This window comes from Gossypium arboreum, chromosome 4 (assembly GCF_025698485.1).
Source record: "Gossypium arboreum isolate Shixiya-1 chromosome 4, ASM2569848v2, whole genome shotgun sequence".
NCBI classification, from domain to species: Eukaryota; Viridiplantae; Streptophyta; class Magnoliopsida; order Malvales; family Malvaceae; genus Gossypium; species Gossypium arboreum.
Window position 1 is genome coordinate 4214045 of NC_069073.1, and position 19053 is coordinate 4233097.

General features: G+C 33.4%; 1 protein-coding gene across 1 annotated transcript; it reads left to right on the forward strand.

The window, feature by feature from the left end:
• The first annotated feature begins 3659 nt into the window (after positions 1–3659).
• Positions 3660–5810, forward strand: LOC108455380 (F-box protein At2g02240-like). Its single transcript, XM_053027063.1, has 3 exons — positions 3660–3830; positions 5030–5148; positions 5384–5810. Exons 1-3 carry the CDS (start codon positions 3660–3662, stop codon positions 5808–5810), a joined length of 717 nt encoding a protein of 238 aa, XP_052883023.1.
• The last annotated feature ends 13243 nt before the right edge of the window (positions 5811–19053 follow it).

The following is a 19053-nucleotide window of genomic DNA, read 5'->3' on the forward strand; positions in this document are numbered from 1 at the left end:
GAAAGGGCACATTAAATCTGAGTGCTATAAGCTACAAAATAAGATTAAAAGGGAGGCTGCGAATCAAAAGGAAAACAGCCGGAAAATTCGGTGAAGGCGATGTTGTAGAAGACTACGTGATGGTGAACTTCTAGTCGCTTCATCAATGATTCTAAAGTGGCGAGAGTGGATACTTGATTCAGCTGCACCTTCCACATGAGTCCCAATCGGGATTGGTTTACAACTTATGAAACGATGTCTGAAGGTGTTGTTTTGATGGGAAATAATGCTTCATGTAAAATCGCGGTGTTGGAACAATTAAAGTTAAGATGTTTGATGGAGTTGTCGAACACTTAGTGACGTGCGGCATGTTCGAATTGAAAAGAAATTTAATTTCGTTGAGTACTCTTGATTCAAAAGTGCAGATACACGGTGAAAGTGGGGTTTTAAAGATTTCAAAGGGTCCTTGTTGTGATGAAAGGGCAAAGAAAGATTGCCAAGTTATATGTTTCTGAGTTCTCTTATTCTTGGTGATGCATTGTCGCTTCCTCTTCCTTGTCGGATGATGATATTACTAAACTTTGGCATATGCGCCTAGGGCATATGAGTGAGAATGGCATGGCGAAATTAAGCAAAGAGGACTTCTTAATGGGCAAGGAATTTGCAAACTGAATTTCGTGAACCTTGTGTTTTGGGAAGCAAAGAGAGTTCGATTCACTAGAGGAATCCATAACACGAAGGAAACGTTGGAGTATATCCATTACGATCTGTGGGGGCCGTCGAGTGCCTTCGAGAGGTGGAGCTAATTATATGCTAACCTTTATTGATGATTTTTCCGAGAAAAGTTTGGGCGTTCTTCCGAAGCGAAAAGCGATGTGTTTTCGCATTTAAGTCTTGGAAAATTATGATTGAAAAAGCAGACGGAAAAGCAGATAAAATACCTCCGTCAGACAATGGCTTAGAGTTACGTTCGATGAGTTTAATAGATTGTGCAAGTCGAAGGGATCATGAGACACTTGACGATTCGTCATACTCCTGACAAAGCGGCATTGCGAAGCGAATGAACAGAAGCGATCATGGAGAAGGTTCGATGTATGTTGTCAAATGCCAACTTACGAAGTCATTTTGGGCGACTTGACCTCTCTTGCATGTTTTTGATCAACCGATCTCCATCCGTTGCCATTGAGAAAAGACTCCACAAGAGGTATGGTGCGGTAATCCCGCTAATTATTCGATTTAAAGATTTTTGGGTGTCCTGCGTATGCTCATGTTGATAATGGAAAATTGGAACCGAGATCCATTAAATGCGTTTTTCTTGGTTATAAAGTGGTGTAAAAGGCTATAAGTTATGGTGTCCTAAAAATAGAAAAGTTGTGATTAGCAGAGATGTTGTTTTTGATGAAAGCGCTATGCTACCTAACTTATCTCTTAAAGACTCTTCCAATAAAGAAAACCAAAAGCGGTGGAGCATCAGTTAATCTGAGAATCAACTCCTCAAGCCGGTACAAAAATTGAGAATAGAGTTGCTTCTTCACCGCAATACTCTATCGCCAAAAACAGGACAAGAAGAGAAATTAAACCTCCAAAGAAGTATGCCGAGGTTGATCTAGTTGCTTATGCTTTAAATGTGGTGAAGATATAGATGCGAATCAAGAGCCATTTAATTATTCGAGGCGATTAGTGTGAAGACTCGAGAAAAGTGGATGTTTGCTATGCAAGAGGAGATGGAATCACTCCACAAAAACAGAACATGGGATCTTGTAAAACTTCCTAAAGGTAAAAAGGTCATTCGTTGTAAATGGGTGTTTAAAAGAAAGAAGGGACTCGGGAGTTGAAGAACCGGATATAAAGCAAGGCTTGTTGCAAAGGGTTACTGATCAAATTCGAGTGGACTTCACAGATGTGTTCTCTCCGGTTGTTAAGCATAGTTCGATTCGAGCTTTGCTTGGTATTGTGGCCATGCATGATTTGGAGCTTGAGCGGTTAGATGTAAAAGCGCATTTTGCATGGAGAACTTGAGGAAGATATTTACATGCAACAACGAGAGGGTTTTATAGTCTCGAAAAAGAGGACTATGTTTGCTTCTTTGAAAAAGTCCCTTTACGGTTTGAAACAGTCACCAAGACAAGTGGTACAAGAGGTTTGATTCCTTTATGACTTCTCATGATTTCAAAAGAAGTAGTTTTGACAGTTGTGTCTACTTTAAGAAAAAGCAGTGATGGTTCTTTTGTGTATCTACTTCTTTATGTTGATGACATGTTGATAGCGAGAAAAGATAAAGAGAGATAAGAAAGGTTAAAGCCCAACTAAGTGAAGAATTTGAGATGAAAGATTTAGGACCAGCAAAGAAGATACTTGGTATGGAGATTCTCGAGAGATAGAAAAGCAAGTAAATTGTACCTAAGTCGGAAGGGGTACATTGAGAAAGTTCTTTGCAAGTTCAATATGCAGAGTGCTAAGCTCTGTTAGTACTCCTTTAGCACCCATTTCGGACTTTCATCGGCCTTATCTCCTCAATCGATAATGAGATTGAGTACATGTCACATGTTCCATACTCTAGTGCGAGAGGATCTCTCATGTATGCTATGGTTTGTTCACGTCCAGATTTATCATATGCGATCGGTCAGATTAGCGATACATGGCGAATCTCGGTAAAGAACACTGGAAAGCGATTCGGTGGATTTTAAGATACTTACGAGGCACTACTAATGTTTGCTTACAGTTTGGAAGAACTAAAGATGGAGTTATAGGGTATGTTGATGCTGATTTTTTGGAGACCTTGATAGAAGAAGATCTCTCACGAGTTACGTCTTTACAATCGGAGGTTGTGCAATTAGTTGGAAAGCCACTTTGCAAACTACGATCGCTTTGTCTACCACTGAAGCTGAGTACATGGCGATTCTTGAGGCTTGTAAAGAAGCTATTTGGTTGAAGGGACTATTTAGTGAACTCAATGAAGACCTTCAAATCAGCACGATATTTTGTGACGGTCAGTGCCATCTTTCTTACAAAAGATCAAATGTTTCATGAGAGAACAAAACACATTGATATTCGATATCATTTTGTTCGTGATATTATTGCTCGTGGTGATATTGTTGTGAGCAAAATTAGCACTCATGAAAATCCTGCAGATATGATGACTAAGTCACTTCCTATAACCAAGTTTGAGCATTGCTTAGACTTGGTTGGTGTTCATTGTTGAAGTTAAACCCTTAAGGGGTTTTTGGAAGAGGTGAAGAACTTGTTTATTGAAAGTTCGCGATGAAGAACTTGTTCATTGAGAATTTGTGTCAAGGTGGAGATTGTTAGAATTAAGTGACCCAAATTCTTATTTAAATAAAATACGATGGAAAATAAAATAAAAGTAAAATCCATATAGAACTAGACTTCTTTTATTTTATTTTAGAATAAGGTTTTAAACCTTATTAAACTCCATCTATTTTATATTGATTAGGATAAGGTGTTTCAATCCTACTAGAATATGGCTTTGCAAGCCTATAAATAGACACAGTCTATTCCTCTTGTATTTTGAGTAAAATTTTTCGACATAGTGAATTTTCTTCTCCTCTGCCCATGGTTTTTTTCCCGAAAGGGTTTCCACGTAAAATTTGTGTGTTCTTTATTTTATTTATTTTATTCTATTCTATTTTTTTTTTCACAGTTAGAATACCAATTGAATTATGGATAATAAAATTTTCAGACTCTCAACTGCTGAATCTGTTACTGCTTGGGAAAGCTTGTTGCCGTGTCAATACCAGGATTTAGTTCCCACATTGGTCTCTTTCTCTTCCAAGAAAGATATTTATCTTAGTCTAGGCGGAAACCCTATCCTCATTGAAGGTGGACGGAAGGTAATTTCGTCCTTTCTCTGTTTCTCCTTTAGGTTTTTTCTTCTTTAAATTGTATTGAAAAATTCGTTAGCATTTTTATATAATTTAATTTACATTTAGGACAGATAAGTTAATAATTTGAAATTTTTAACCCAAAAATGAAATTTAGATACATGCTTCGTATTCTAAAAGCAAAATTATACAGTAAATATAGAGGTGCTCATAGGCCGGGTCTAGTCGGGTTCAGGTCGGGTCTAAGTATGATATTAACATACTTTATATTTACCCAAGCCCGCCTTGACCCGAAATATGAGCTTAAAATTTTGCCTAAATCCGCTTATATTTGCAAAAGACTAACCCAATCCTGTTTTAGGCCCTCCCATATTATTTTTAATTTTTTTAAAAAATATTTATATTATATTATTTTAATATTTAATAATTTTATATATTTTTTATTTATTGATTTATATACTCATCTTAACATTATTTTTTTCAATATGTTTTAAATTACATAATATATTAACATAACATAATATAAAATATTATAAACTTAAAAATAGGTCGGGCCGGGTTGGGCTTAGACCTTGAATGTTCAAGATCGAACTTGACTCGTATTTTAAACGGGCCTAATTTTTTTCCTAAACTCATTTTTCAATTTTAATTTTTTTACCCAAACTCTCCTAAATTTCAAGTAAACCTTCAAGCTTGAGCGGGTAGCCGCCCTATGAAAAATCGAAGTAAATAGTAATTGAAACATAAAATCACATGTTGCCTTTGTCCAACATTATTACTATTTTGAACTTTAAATTTTTTTTTGAAATATATTATTTTCCTTTGATGATAATATGGTTTGTTTCCTTATATGTGGAAAAATAGCAACTAATTTATTCTTGTGGTTCATTTTTCTTTTAATTTTTGAAGGCAAAAGTGTATTTGGATAAAACAAAGAGTAAATTTAAATAATTAAATTAACAAGATATGTGATTTTTATTTATATGAAAATTATGTTTAATGTTTCCTTATATGTTTAATATGTTTTAAATTTATATTGAAAATCTTTTGGAAAAGTAAAATAGGCAAGTAACAAAGGTAGGAAGCTCTTAACTTATCATGCATTGTTACTTAAATCTTTTTCTTTAACAATTCCTTTTTGGTTGTTTATGTTTTCATTTTCGTTTGCATGTAACTGAGTTTTAGCAATGTTGGTATTGATGAAACAGTATTTTTGGTTGGAAAAAGCGAGTGGCAAGAAATGTTACATGCTATCACCCAAGGAACTCTACATTGAATGGGTTAACACTCCAACTTATTGGAGTTGGGTTCGTATACTCGAGGCCAGGTCTCTCTTTCCTCCTTGCCGTTGGATTTAGGAATGGCAATGAATTTACATTTTGCGAGTTCGAATATTATTCGGATTCATTTATTTTAATTATTATTTGCAACAAATTCAAAACGGATATTAATATTGATCATTGAATATTTATTATATAAATTCACTTTGTTTTTGTCGATAACATATTCAAATATTTGAATCCACTACTCGTAACATGTAAAACATTTTGATGTTAAAATAGGTTTGAAAGGGTACCAAAACTTATTAGTGTTTGTTGGTTTGAAATCCGCGGCAAGATTAGTGTGTGCATGCTTTCACCCAAGACGGACTACAAGGCTTACCTTGTATACAAAGTACGTAATGTTTATGGGTTTGAATTTTATCCAGTGAAACTTAGTGTTGGAGTTGTTGGCACTGAAGGTAGTAAAAGAGCTGCCTATTTGGAACCAGAAAGAGACCGTATTCCAATAGATCTACAACCTACACCTAATGATGTTCAGTTCCCAAAGGCTAGAGTAGATGGGTGGTTAGAGGTTGAGATGGGTGAGTTCTTCAATGAGGGATGCATGAATGCTGGGGAATTGGAAATGAGTGCTTTGGAGATTGAGGGTGGTAACTGGAAAGGTGGTCTCATTTTCCAGGGAATTGAGATCAGGGCCATCGCCTAATTTATGTGCATTGGATTTGGGCTCTGACTCGCGACTCATAAGTTTATTTTTATTTTTTTCAAACCTTTTAAGAGTTGGATTTATGATTAAATAGGTGAGTCTTTCAGTTGATTCAAACTGGTTCATGTAAATAATGAAAAAGTCTTATGAAATAAATATTATTAATTTATATTTATTTTTGTTGATGTTTTATCTTGTGACCTTTTATAATTTTTTTATTAAGTTATTTTCAATTTCATTATAACATTTCAATAAAATGACTTTTGTTATAATGTTCGCTATTACCAACTCGCTGCCAGGTTACTCGACTGGGACTAACCCGTAGCCTACATAGTTCACACGTGATAAGTTCACATCGTCTCACGAACTCGCATAGGTTGGATTCGCACCATCATGCAAGTGAACCCTCACATTGTGAACACGTGTTAATCCTAGAATAGGGCACGTGTCGGCATGCATGGGGACCTACCTAGGATGTCATCCAGGAATAGGGACCGTATCATATAACTAGAAAGTTTAACCTCTTTTAAAGGATAGACACAAAAAAACACTCAACAACTTTAATATAGTATAATATATATATATATATATATATAACTACAAAGGTTATGTTCGATTTCATTTGTGTATTATGCTTATATGATATTAGTGGCTTGTTAATGTTAGATCCATACACCTAATTTGTTAACTTTTATCTCATTGTTCCATTATATATTCGATAATGAAAAATGATCATTACTCCTCTAAATAATGACTAAATCATTTTCCAAAGATAAATGACCCATGTGCATATTCTTTTTTCATAAATCATATAATGTCATTGAGAGGATATTATTAACTCTTTATATAAGCTACGATTCCACAATATGTAAGTGAAACTACATCATGTGCAAGTTACATACCTAATATACCAATATTTTTCTTACTACTTCGAGAGACATAGGTTTTTAGTGTATCAAAGCATTTAAGTCATACATACATAATCCTTCACTTAAAAAGGATCAAGGTAAGTACTCAATCAATAAACGTCATAAGTAAATTAATCCTAGAACAGGTATAAAATTGATTCATATTGAGTTCAATTCAATGTATTATTAATCTAGACTAAATCAAATCTAATATTTTTTTTATATTTTAAATAGTCAATTCTTGTAGCCATAAAGAGATGGAAATCAATGAAAATTTGTGAAAGTGAAAAAAGGACCAAATTGAAATTTTTGAAAAGTTTGACAAAAATACAATTTGAAAAAAAAGAGAAAATGTGAGTTATTAATGATTATTTGACAAGAGAATGACTTGGAAAATGAATCGATGTGATGAAAATTATTTTTGGATTAAATTGGAAAATATTTGAAAGTACGTAGATTAATTCGTGATTTTCCCATTTTTAATGTGAAAAGCGTACACGTGTATTTTTTACCACCCATGGACTTATATTAGAAATTAAATGTGATTTATAAACTTTGAATTTGATCGGTACCTATATGATGTGAAGAAAGTCTAATAAGAGGTAAAAATGGGTCATTGTTCAATTTTTCCATAAAAAAGCATTTTGGTCATTTCACTTGAATTCTATATTGGAAATATTATTTTGATGAGATATAGTATGTTTTGGATGAATGTGATCCATTGGATGTGATTAATGAAAAAGGGTCAAATATAGAGCACACATTTAATTTTAGTGAACTTTGATTTTTTTTTACCACCTGTTTTGTTTTTCAAAATAAGAAAAAAAAAAGGGAAAAGAGAGCATTTTTGCTCAGATTTTCTCGAGCTCAAATCATTATAGGCTCAAATTTGATAACATCATACAATTAACAACCAAAGAAGAAATAAATGCTAGCACAAAAGTCATACCCCCAAATGTGATAGAAACCAAAATCATGTAACTGATCACAAAATAGATTGTGAGCTTCTATTCTCACAGTATTGTGACATCGAGACACATGATTTTCATCTATTGTTGCATATTGAGTCACATGTCCTAATCTCAAAATTTCAAATTTTGGGTTAGAGATTTATGAGTATGTATATAATTTATAATATAAATGATTTTTAAAAATTTTATATGAGAAATAAACAAGTAAGATAAACTATTTAAATGGATTTCGACACCATGAATGTTTAGTTCTATTTAATTTTTTAAAATATTTTCTATAAAAGATCATTTAAGATTAAGAGTTTTAAATGAATCATGACCCTCAATGGCATCAAAGTCCATTTTAATTTTCCATTTCTCTAATTGTTTTTTTTTTTTAAACTTAACAACTAGGGTTAAGATTTTCCAAAATCTAAATGGACATTGACAAATAAAGGTACTGAAATGCATTTACATTTTAAGAAAAATCATAATTTTGACACCTTGAGATTAGAGAGGGGATTCTAGAAAGAATATGGGCATTAAAAGGTGTCCCGGTTCATTTTAATGTCTAGATTCCTTCCACAATCTCCTCCCTAATCCTGAAGGGCTGAAGAAACTTGGCCAGTCACAAAAAATAAAGAACCTCAACACTCATAAATGTCAAGTTATCTTTAGAAAACATATACTTTTAGTAGAGCTGAGAAAATAAGCTTGAGCTTGAAAGCCCACTGGTGCCGATCTAAGACTGTAAAGATCCGTGTTCAAGAAAATTCAGGCCTATTATGATATGAGCTCAAAAAAAATCCAAATTCGAGAAAAATCTAAACCCAAGAAAGCTTGAGCTCGAGTTAATTTGAACCCAAGATCAGCTTGGGCTTGAGATCAATCCAAGCTCATGTCCGTGATATATTTGATCTAAAACTTGAAAAAGTCCAAATTTATAATGAAACAGACATTAATAATTAATATAATTATATGATAATATTTAAATAAAAATAAAATGTAAATTGATAAGTATTTAATTTATGTAAATATATTGTATATATTATATAATTATATTAAACTTTAAAAGTAACAATAAATCTATAACACTTTTTGTCTGACCCGATCATCGGGTCCAAGCTATAGGATTCACATGTGTTGTTGGAGTAACTACAAACATTTAACATTCAAATCACAACATAATACATGCAAACATAAACATTTTAAACCATAGTCACGATACACCACCTTTCTCGAGTCTTATACAAACCTACGTATGCTCTGAAGTTAGCCTGAGATGGAACAATGACCAATTTTTAAGTCTTAAATCTTTAGGTCGACGTCATGATGTGAGAGATTTCCTTTTCGCGACGTGACATACTAACTTGGCCTTGTTGTGACAATGAGGTTCCTCGTCACATCGTAGCCTGAAGTCCAAAGCTCGTCGCGCTGACCATCGCTCGACATCTCGATGTGGACTCTATTTTTGGTACATTTTTGACCATTTGGTACTTATTCCATGTCAACCTAACCAATTTCACATTTGGTGCATGTTTGCCAAACTTTTCCTATGCAAAATATACCAAAACACATTCCAACAATTCATTTAATCATTATAAATCAATCAATCCAAATGGCATAATTTGGCATCAAAACATATCAGTTAAACTTAATAAACCATTCACCTAGCCATCTTGTAATAGCCCGTTTTTGGTCAAATCGAAATAGTAGTTTCGGGACCAAAAATATGAAGTTAAAATATTTATTTTATTATTTTATTAAAGTTTATAGCATGATAGAATTATTATGTGAAAGTTTCGTAAAGAAATTTTACTGTTTGAATGCTTAATTTGAGAAAAAGGTCTAAATCGCGTAAAATGCAAAAGTATTGTTCTATTAGCTAAAGGTGTCAAATGGCTTTAGTTTTCAAATATAGTGGCCTTAAATGGTAATTAAACCATTTAAAAGGTTAGTGGACATTTACGTCCATAGCTTATGCGAAATAATAATGTTTTATTAAAGGTTAATAATGTAAATTGTTAAACAAAGATTAGTTAAATAACATAAAAACAAATTAAAGGCTTCCATTATCATCATCTAATCGAAACTAAAGAAGAACAAGAAGAAACTAGGGTTCTTCATTCAGCTAACAAAATTCAAGCAATTAGGTATGTGTTTTGTTCTGTTTTTAATGATTTCTATGTTTTTGTGATTGTTGCTTCGTATTCTAGCTAGCCCATGCCTTGAATTTCAAAACTGTTAAAGATTTATCATGTTGCCATTGTTGAATGCTTGAGTAATTTGATGATTTATGATAGATTTGGAAGGTTTAATGTTAGATTAATAGCTTTTGTAAAGTGATTTTTAACAAAAATGTCAAAAAGGGATTAAATTGATAAAATGTGAAATATGGTGGTTAAAAGTGTGAATGAATTGAAAATATGAGCTACTAGTAACGTGTATTATATTCGGCTAAGCATGGGTTTGTAGTAAATTGCATGAATTGGCAATCTTATGTGTTAAGGACTAAATTGTGAATATATGAAACATAAGGGGCAAATGTGTAAATTTTCCAAATCATAAATTTTAAGCTAAATTGAATAGACCGAATGTTGAAAGATAAGCCGAGATCAGGATTAGATCAGGGAAAAGGAAAAATGGATGAATAGTTGATAATCTCCATCCAAACAACTCAATGTAAGTTCGTATAATTAGAATCGAACTTTTAAGTACTTTTAATTTTTTAAAATGAATGTATATAATTGAGTAAATGATCTACTTGAAATTTAAATGCCTTATCAATATAGTCTGATGATTACTGAGCCCCTTTTGAACCATAAAAATTCGTAAGATACGGGTGATATGTTACTAGGGTTACCACTTTAGTTGAGATCCAGCATGTGTTGCGGACTCACTCCAGCTCATATGAGCTTACCGATAAATTAGCTCGTCAGAGCTTACTAATTTCAGCTCGTCAGAGCTTATCGTTTCAGCTCAATTGAGCTTACTGTTCATCAGCTCAGGAGGAGCTTACTGATTATAGCTCGAAAGAGCAAAAATGATAATAAATTGAATGATTACTGATTTATACATGTAATGTATATCACCCGAGTATCCCTCGATGTTCTAATAGGTTCAATGGGCATAAATTATGTTATTAGGAATGTGAGTAAGTTTAGTTTTTATAGGGATGAAGTACTGTTTATACGAATGAGTTACTATTAGTGAATGATTTATTGATTACATGATTGAGAGTGAAATGTTATAAATGATGTACATGACATATGAAATTGATATGATGTAATGTATTGGGTATCAAATTGTGATAATGCGAGATTTTATGCACTTATGTGACTAACTTGTTGATGAATGCTTTAGGCATTTGGTAATTGAAATGACCATACCTTGTTTATTTTTCTTGATTTTGTATAATGTTAAGTTTAATTCTGAATTATATGAGCTTACTAAGCTATATAGCTTACTCTGTTTCTTTTTTATGTTTTATAGAAGTTTGATAGCTAGCTCAATTCAGATAAGGTCGAAGATACGCATCACACTATCCAGTTGCTGCTTGGTACCTTTGAACTCATGGATATATATAAATATGACATGTGTAGGCTAGTTATAAAAACAATAGTTTTGGCTACTTGAGCTAGTGATTTTGGTACATTTTTTTATTTAAGATTAAGCCATGTGATTTGGCTTAATTTGGTATAATGTTGTGGTTGTGGTTAAGAATTCAAATATGGTATGTTTTGGCAAGTATTAGTTGGAATGGAAATATGCAAATGTTGAATTTATGAGGTGTGTGAATTATGATCAAAATGATATTTGTGTTATTTGGTTTGAATACTTGTTTGTGCCATGAATTGTGCCTATTGAATTGGTGTTGATTCTTGTAGGTTTGGGTGGCAATTTGGCTTGGTAAATAGCCTATTTTTGTCTACACGGGCTAAGGCACAAGCATGTGTCTTAGCTGTGTGTGACACATGGTTGTGTTACACGGCCGTGTGTCCCGGTATTAAGATTAAAATCAAGTCAGTATGCTCCACACAGCCTCACACACGGGCATGTGACTTAGCCGTGTGGCATAAGTCAGTATACCTATAGGTTTGGCACGGGCGTGTGTGACCATTTTTAGGGCACACGTGCTAGCCACATGAGCGTGTGTCCCCTGTTTTGTGAAAATTTTCATAGTTTCCTAGAAGTTTCATAAGTTATCGATTTAGTCCAGAACCATTCCCAAAGCATTTTAAAGCCTCGTATGCTCGTAATAGGGACAATATGATTGCAATTGAAGGATTAATGCATGATTTGTGATATGTACTCTATTTGGATGTGTATTTGTTTTATAAGTTTGGTAATACTTTGTAACCCTATTTTGACATTAAATACGGGTGAGGGGTGTTTTATTTTTTGGTATCAGAGCTATGGTTTAGTCAATTTTAGGACTAACGTAGCGTATGTGAGTCTAACTATACATGTCATATACATAAACTGTGATATTGTGATATCTCCTGACAATTTCTAAATTATGTTTTATATAGCAAATGAATCCAAATCGAGACGTAGTTGACGATGTCGAAAGTAATGCACCATCTCCCGTTCAAGGGGCTGCGCTGTCTGAATTTATACCATTATCGAATAGTCACGGGAGAAAGGCTAGAGAAGCCTTTTTTTCAATATGATGAGTAAATGGTTCACTGAATATGTCCGAGCCAATCCGGCTATGCAACAACCTCCACCCCCACCTGTTCCCCAACCGACATCTGTAGTTCCTCAAGGTACGGATCCTTTGCGATTGAATAAACCACCTGTTGATAAGATATAGAAATATGGGGCTGAGGAATTCAGAGTTACTGTTAGCGATGACCCTGAGAGAGCTGAGTTTTGGCTTGAGAACACGATTCGAGTATTTGATGAACTTTCTTACACACCTGAAGAATGTTTAAAATGTGTTGTATCACTATTGAGAGACACTGCATATCAGTGGTGGAATACCTTGATATCCGTAGTTTCACAGGAAAGAGTTACTTGGAAATTCTTTCAAGTTGAATTCAGAAAGAAATACATCAGCCAACAGTTTATTGATTAGAAGCAAAAGGAATTTCTTGAACTAAAATAGGGTCGTATGTCAGTAACATAATATGAAAGAAAGTTTGTACGACTCAGTAAATATGCTCGTAAATATGTTTCTTCTGAAGCTATAATGTGTAAAAGGTTCGAGGATGGATTAAATAAAGAAACCTGACTATTAGTTGGAATTCTTGAGTTGAAAGAGTTTGTTGTTTTAGTTGACAGAGCTTGTAAAGCTGAAAAGCTTAGCAAAGAAAAAAGAAAAGCCGATTCTGAAGCTAGAGATTTTAGAAAGAGACTTGTGGGTATATCACATCAGTCAGCATTAAAGAAATCTAAAGAATATCATCCTTGTTCTATTGCTTCTGCAGGGATTTCGATAAAAGATAGAGATGTGAGACATTTCAGCTCTAAACCTCAGACGACATCTGTTGCTATTGTGGGTAGTGTTAGAAATGTTGGACCTGAATGTAAACACTGCAATAAGCAACATTATGGTGAATGTAGAGTAAATAGTGAAGCTTGTTTTAGATGTGGATCTCTTGATCATTATCTCCGGGACTATCCAGAAAAGTCCATAGCTGAAAGACATCAACCGATGAAAGTGAGTAATGCGGCTACTAAAGGGAGACCACCCCAAAACGCTAGAAATACAAGTATTAATAGAAGTGCAATGCGAGATTCTGCTGTGAGATCTGAGGCACAAGCACCTGCCCGAGCTTATGCTATCCGTGCATGAGAAGAGGCATCATTACCAGATGTTATTACCGGTATTTTTTCTCTTTTCGATACTGATATAGTTGTATTGATAAATCTTGGATCAACTCATTCATATGTTTGTATGAATTTAGTGTCTAAGAAGAGTTTACATGTTACAGAGTTTGTAATCAAAGTTGAACCCCTTAGGCAAGTCTATTTTAGTTGATAAAATTTGTAAGAATTATCCTTTGATGACTCGGGGTTACTGTTTTTTGGCTGACTTGATGCTTCTACCATTTGATGAGTTTGATGTAATTCTGGGTATGGATTGGTTGACTAAGCATGATGCAGTTCTAATTCGTAGACGAAAGATTATCGAATTGAAATGTCAGAACGGTGAAATTCTTCAGATTGAGTTTGAGGATTCGAGTGAATTACCTACGGTGTTATCAACTATATTAGCTCAGAAATGTGTGAAAAAGGGTTGTGATGCATATCTTGCATACATATTGGATACAAAAGTGTTTGAATCAAAGATTGAATATGTACCTGTTGTTTGTGAGTTTTCAAATGTATTTCCAGAAGAACTACTGGGTTTGCCACCGATCAAAGAGGTTGAATTTGGTATTAAATTAATACCTGGAACAAAACCAATATCGATAGCTCCGTATAGAATGGCTCCAATAGAATTAAAAGAGTTGAAAGCTCAGTTGCAAGAATTAGCAGACAGAGGTTTTGCAAGACCAAGTTATTCACCCTAGGGTGCACTGGTATTGTTTGTAAAGAAGAAAGACTGTACAATGAGAATGTGTATTGACTACAGACAACTAAATAAAGTGACTATAAAGAACAAATACCCTCTACCGTGGATTGTGTTACAAACTCTACATGATAAACAATTATTTGCAAAGTTCAATAAATGTGAATTTTGGCTCCGAGAGGTTAGATTTCTGGGACATATTGTTTCAGCTGAAGGTATTGACCCAAGTAAAATTTTTGCTATTGTTGATTGGAAACCTCCGAGATATGTTTCTGAAGTCCGTAGTTTTCTGGGATTAGCAGGTTATTATCGAAGATTCGTGAAAAAATTTTCGATGATTGCGACACCGATGACACGACTGTTTCAGAAAGATGTAAAATTTGAATGGTCAGAAAAATGTCAGCAGAGTTTTGAACAGTTGAAAGCATTGTTAACTGAAACACCAGTTTTGGTTCAACCTGAATCAGGGAAATAGTTTGTGATTTATAGTGACGCGTCATTAAACGGTCTGGGTTTTATTCTGATGCAAGAAGGAAAAGTTATAGCTTATACTTCCTGACAATTGAAACCGCATAAAAAGAACTATCCGATGCGCGATTTAAAATTGGCTGCAATTGTGTTCGCTTTTAAAATTTGGTGACACTATTTATACGGAGAAAAGTGTCACATTTATACAGATCACAAAAACTTAATATATTTGATGTAACAGAAAGATTTGAATCTGCGACAATGAAGATGGCTTGAGTTATTGAAAGATTATAAATTTGTGATTGATCATCATTCGAGAAAGGCTAATGTTGTTGCTGATGCCCTGAGCTAAAAATCTTTGTTTGCATTACGAGAAATGAATACCCAGTTGATGATTTGTAATGATGGGTCTATTTTAGCTGAATTAAAAGCTAAACCAATATATCTTTAACAAATTTGTGAAGCTCAGAAAGATGATCGTGAATTACATGATTAATAAATTCAATGTGAGAATATCCCTAATTCAGAGTTTCAAATTAGAGCTGATGATTGTTTAAGATTTCATAATAAAATTTGCATGCCAAAAAACTCAGAACTTATTCAGAAGATTTTAAATGAAGCACATAATAGTTATTTATCTGTTCATCTAGGAAGTACCAAAATGTACAACGACTTGAAACAGTTTTATTGGTGGCAAGGCATGAAGCGAAATATCTCAGAGTTTGTTTCTAAATGTTTGATTTGTCAGCAAGTCAAAGCTGAACATCAAGTACCATCGGGTTTACTGTAGCCTGTAATGATTACCGAGTGGAAATGGGATAGAGTTACAATGGATTTTGTGTCAGGTTTGCCCTTAACTCTGAAAAAGAAAGATGCTATCTTGGTTGTCGTTGACCGGCTAACGAAATTTACTCATTTCATACCGGTTCGTACAGATTACTCACTTGATAAACTAGCTGAATTGTACATTTCTAAGATAGTTCAATTATACGGGGTGCCACTATCTATTATTTTTTTATAGAGATTCGAGATTTACATCACAATTTTGGAAGAAACAGCAAGAAGCTCTGGGAACAAGGTTGAATTTTAGTATTGCTTTCCATCCTCAGACTGAAGGTTAGACCGAGAGAGTTATTCAAATCCTTGAAGACATGTTGAGATGTTGTATTTTAAAGTTTGAAGGCAATTGGGAAATATACTTACCATTAATTGAGTTCACGTATAACAACAATTCTCAGACAAGTATAAAGATGGCACCGTACTAAGCTTTATATGGTTGCAAATGTTGAACTCCGCTATACTAGACTAAATTGGGTGAGAAAAAGATTCACGGGGTTGAATTGATCAGAGAAATTGAAGAAAAAGTGAAAACAATTCGCGACAATTTAAAAACAACTTTAGATCGATAGAAATCATATGCGGATTTGAAACATAAAGAAATTGAGTTTCAAGTCGGGGATCGAGTGTTTCTAAAGGTGTCACCATGGAAAAAGGTTCTTCGATTTGGTCGTAAAGGAAAATTAAGTCCATGATTTATCAGACAGTATGAAATCATTGAAAGAATAGGGCCTGTAGCATATCGATTAGCTTTACCATCAGAATTTGAAAAGATTCATAATGTCGTTCACATTTCTATGCTACATCACATGTGATTTCTCTGGTAGATGTTGAGATACAAACTAATTTGACGTATAGCGAAGAATCGGTTAGGATTTTAGCTCGTGAAATCAAAGAATTAAAAAATAAGCGCATAGCCCGGGTGAAGGTTCTTTGGCATAAACACGAGATTGAGGAAGCTACGTGCGAGCTCGAGGAAGTTATACGAAAATAGTACCCTAACCTATTCGTTGGCAAGATTTTTGGGGACGAAAATCCTTAAGTGAGGAGAGTTGTAACAACCAGTTTTTGGTCAAATCGAAACATTAGTTTTGGGACCACAAATCCAAAGTCAAAATATTTATTTTATTATTTTATTAAATTTTACAGCATGATAGAATTATTGTGTGAAAATTTCGTAAAAAAAATTTACTGTTTGAATGCTTAATTTAAGAAAAAATGACTAAATTGCATTAAATGCAAAAGTGTTGTTCTATTAGCTAAAGGTGTCAAATGGCTTTAGTTTTCAAATATGGCGGCCTTAAATGGTAATTAAACCATTTAAAAGGTTAGTGGACATTTATGTCTATAGTTCATGTGAAATAATAATGTTTTTTAACAGTTAATAATGTAAATTGTTAAACAAAGATTAGTTAAATAAAATATAAAAAAATTAAAGGCTTCCATTATCATCATCTAACTGAAACTAAAGAAGAAAAAGAAGAAACTAGGGTTCTTCATTTGCCTAAGAAAAATTCAAGCAATTAGGTATGTGTTTTGTTCCGTTTTTAATGATTTCTATATTTTTGTAATTTTTGCTTCATATTCTAGCTAGCCCATACATTAAATTTCAAAACTGTTAAATATTTATCATGTTGCCATTATTGAATGCTTGAGTAATTTGATGATTTATGACAAATTTGGAAGGTTTAATGTTAGATTAATAGCTTTTGTAAAGTGATTTTTGACAAAAATGTCAGAAAGGGATTAAGTTGATAAAATGTGAAATGTGGTGGTTAAAAGTATGAATAAATTGAAATATGGGCCGCTAGTAACATGTATTATATTCAGCTAAGCATGGGTTTGTACTAAATTGCATGAATTTGCAATTTTATATGTTAAGGACTAAATTGTAAAAATGTGAAATATTACGGGAAAATATATAAATTTTCTAAATTGTAAATTTTAAGCTAAATTGAATAGACCTAATGTTGAATGTGCTAAATTTGATAATATATAGATTAAGATAAGCAGAGATCGGGATTAGATCGGAGAAAAAAGAAAGTGGACGAATAGTTGATAATTTCTATCCGAGCAACTCGAGGTAAGTTCGTATAATTAGAATCAAACTTCTAAGTACTTGTAATTATTTGAAATGGATGTATGTAATTGTGTAACATCCTGAATTTGGAGCCTAGAAGAGTTGGGTTTTGAGTCTGGGATTCGAATAGAAGAAAACCTGAATAATTAGGAAGTTTTAAATATTATCGTTTAGAAAAAAATTATTTTATTAAATTACCAATAGAAAATTTTTACTGTATTTATTATTACGGATATTTTAAATTTTATGAAATTTTAATTAGTATTATGAGATAAAATTATTATTATTAGAAAAATATTCTTGTATGTATGTTTGAAAATTTTATGAAAATTATTATTATTTCTTGTATTATTGATATTTGAAATTTTATTATTAGATATATTTATAAAATTATTATTATTATTATTATTATTGGAAAGGAAAAAATATTAGTTGTAACGCCTAATTTTCGGGATTTTTGGGGTTTTGTGATTTTAGTAAATCTTGAAATTTTCATGTTCTAAATATTGGAATTATGTTTAAATGTGTTAGTAGACCTTTAGAAGGCCCAAGACTAAGCTAATCACGCTAAAATATCAAGGTGGGATTTTTAAGTGAATAGGAGATTTGGTTCAATGGGCTTTTAAGAAGAACTGCGTAAGTTATGACACAAATAAGGCCTTGGTAAAGTGGCAAGGTGACGCCACTAAGTTCCTAAAAAGTGGCGCTGGGAAGGAATTGGAGGTCCAGGTTCAAGTTGTAAGGTAGGCATATTGTTTTTCTTTTAATTTTTAGGCATGTACTAGGCATGTGATCACACAAGTAAATTTCGACAAGGGCCTTAGAGATGGGCGATTGCTCTAATTTAATATTAGGGTTAGGTTCTTTTCTTTTCTATCTTGGAGAATTAGGGTTAGCCACCGAAAGCTTTCTTTCATCTTTTCGAATTCTCACAAAAGCCGAAAACACAAGTCTATTTCTCATTGTGCGAATTTTCTTCTTCTCTTTTCCTCCATGTTTTCTCTTCCTTTATGCTTCTCCTTCTAGCGAAACCTTCGACCATCTTATTCACCTTCTTTGTCAATCCCATCTTCCATTAAACCTTCATCACCAATCGCCATTAAAAGGTCGAAATCGAAAACTCACTACTTGTGCCGATTTCTCCAAAGCCAAATCCTTCATATTTTTGTTCCTTGTGATCAACATTCATCTTCTCTAAACCCTTAATATCTGTCGACAACGTTACTCCAAGGTTATAGCCTCAAACCATCATCTTCTTCATCACCTAAAAAGCCGAAATACCATAGATTTGGGGACTTATAGCCGAAACTTCAGATCTTCTAGATTCGAGTTCTACCATCGTTTAGAGGATAAATCTGCATCAGATCTGCGTAGAAATCAAAGAGGAACAAGTGGTAAGTGCTCATCACTTCAGATCTAGTCTTATTTTACAACTTCGAAAAAGCCGAAGTCCCTAAAATCTAGGGAGGCTGTCGATTTG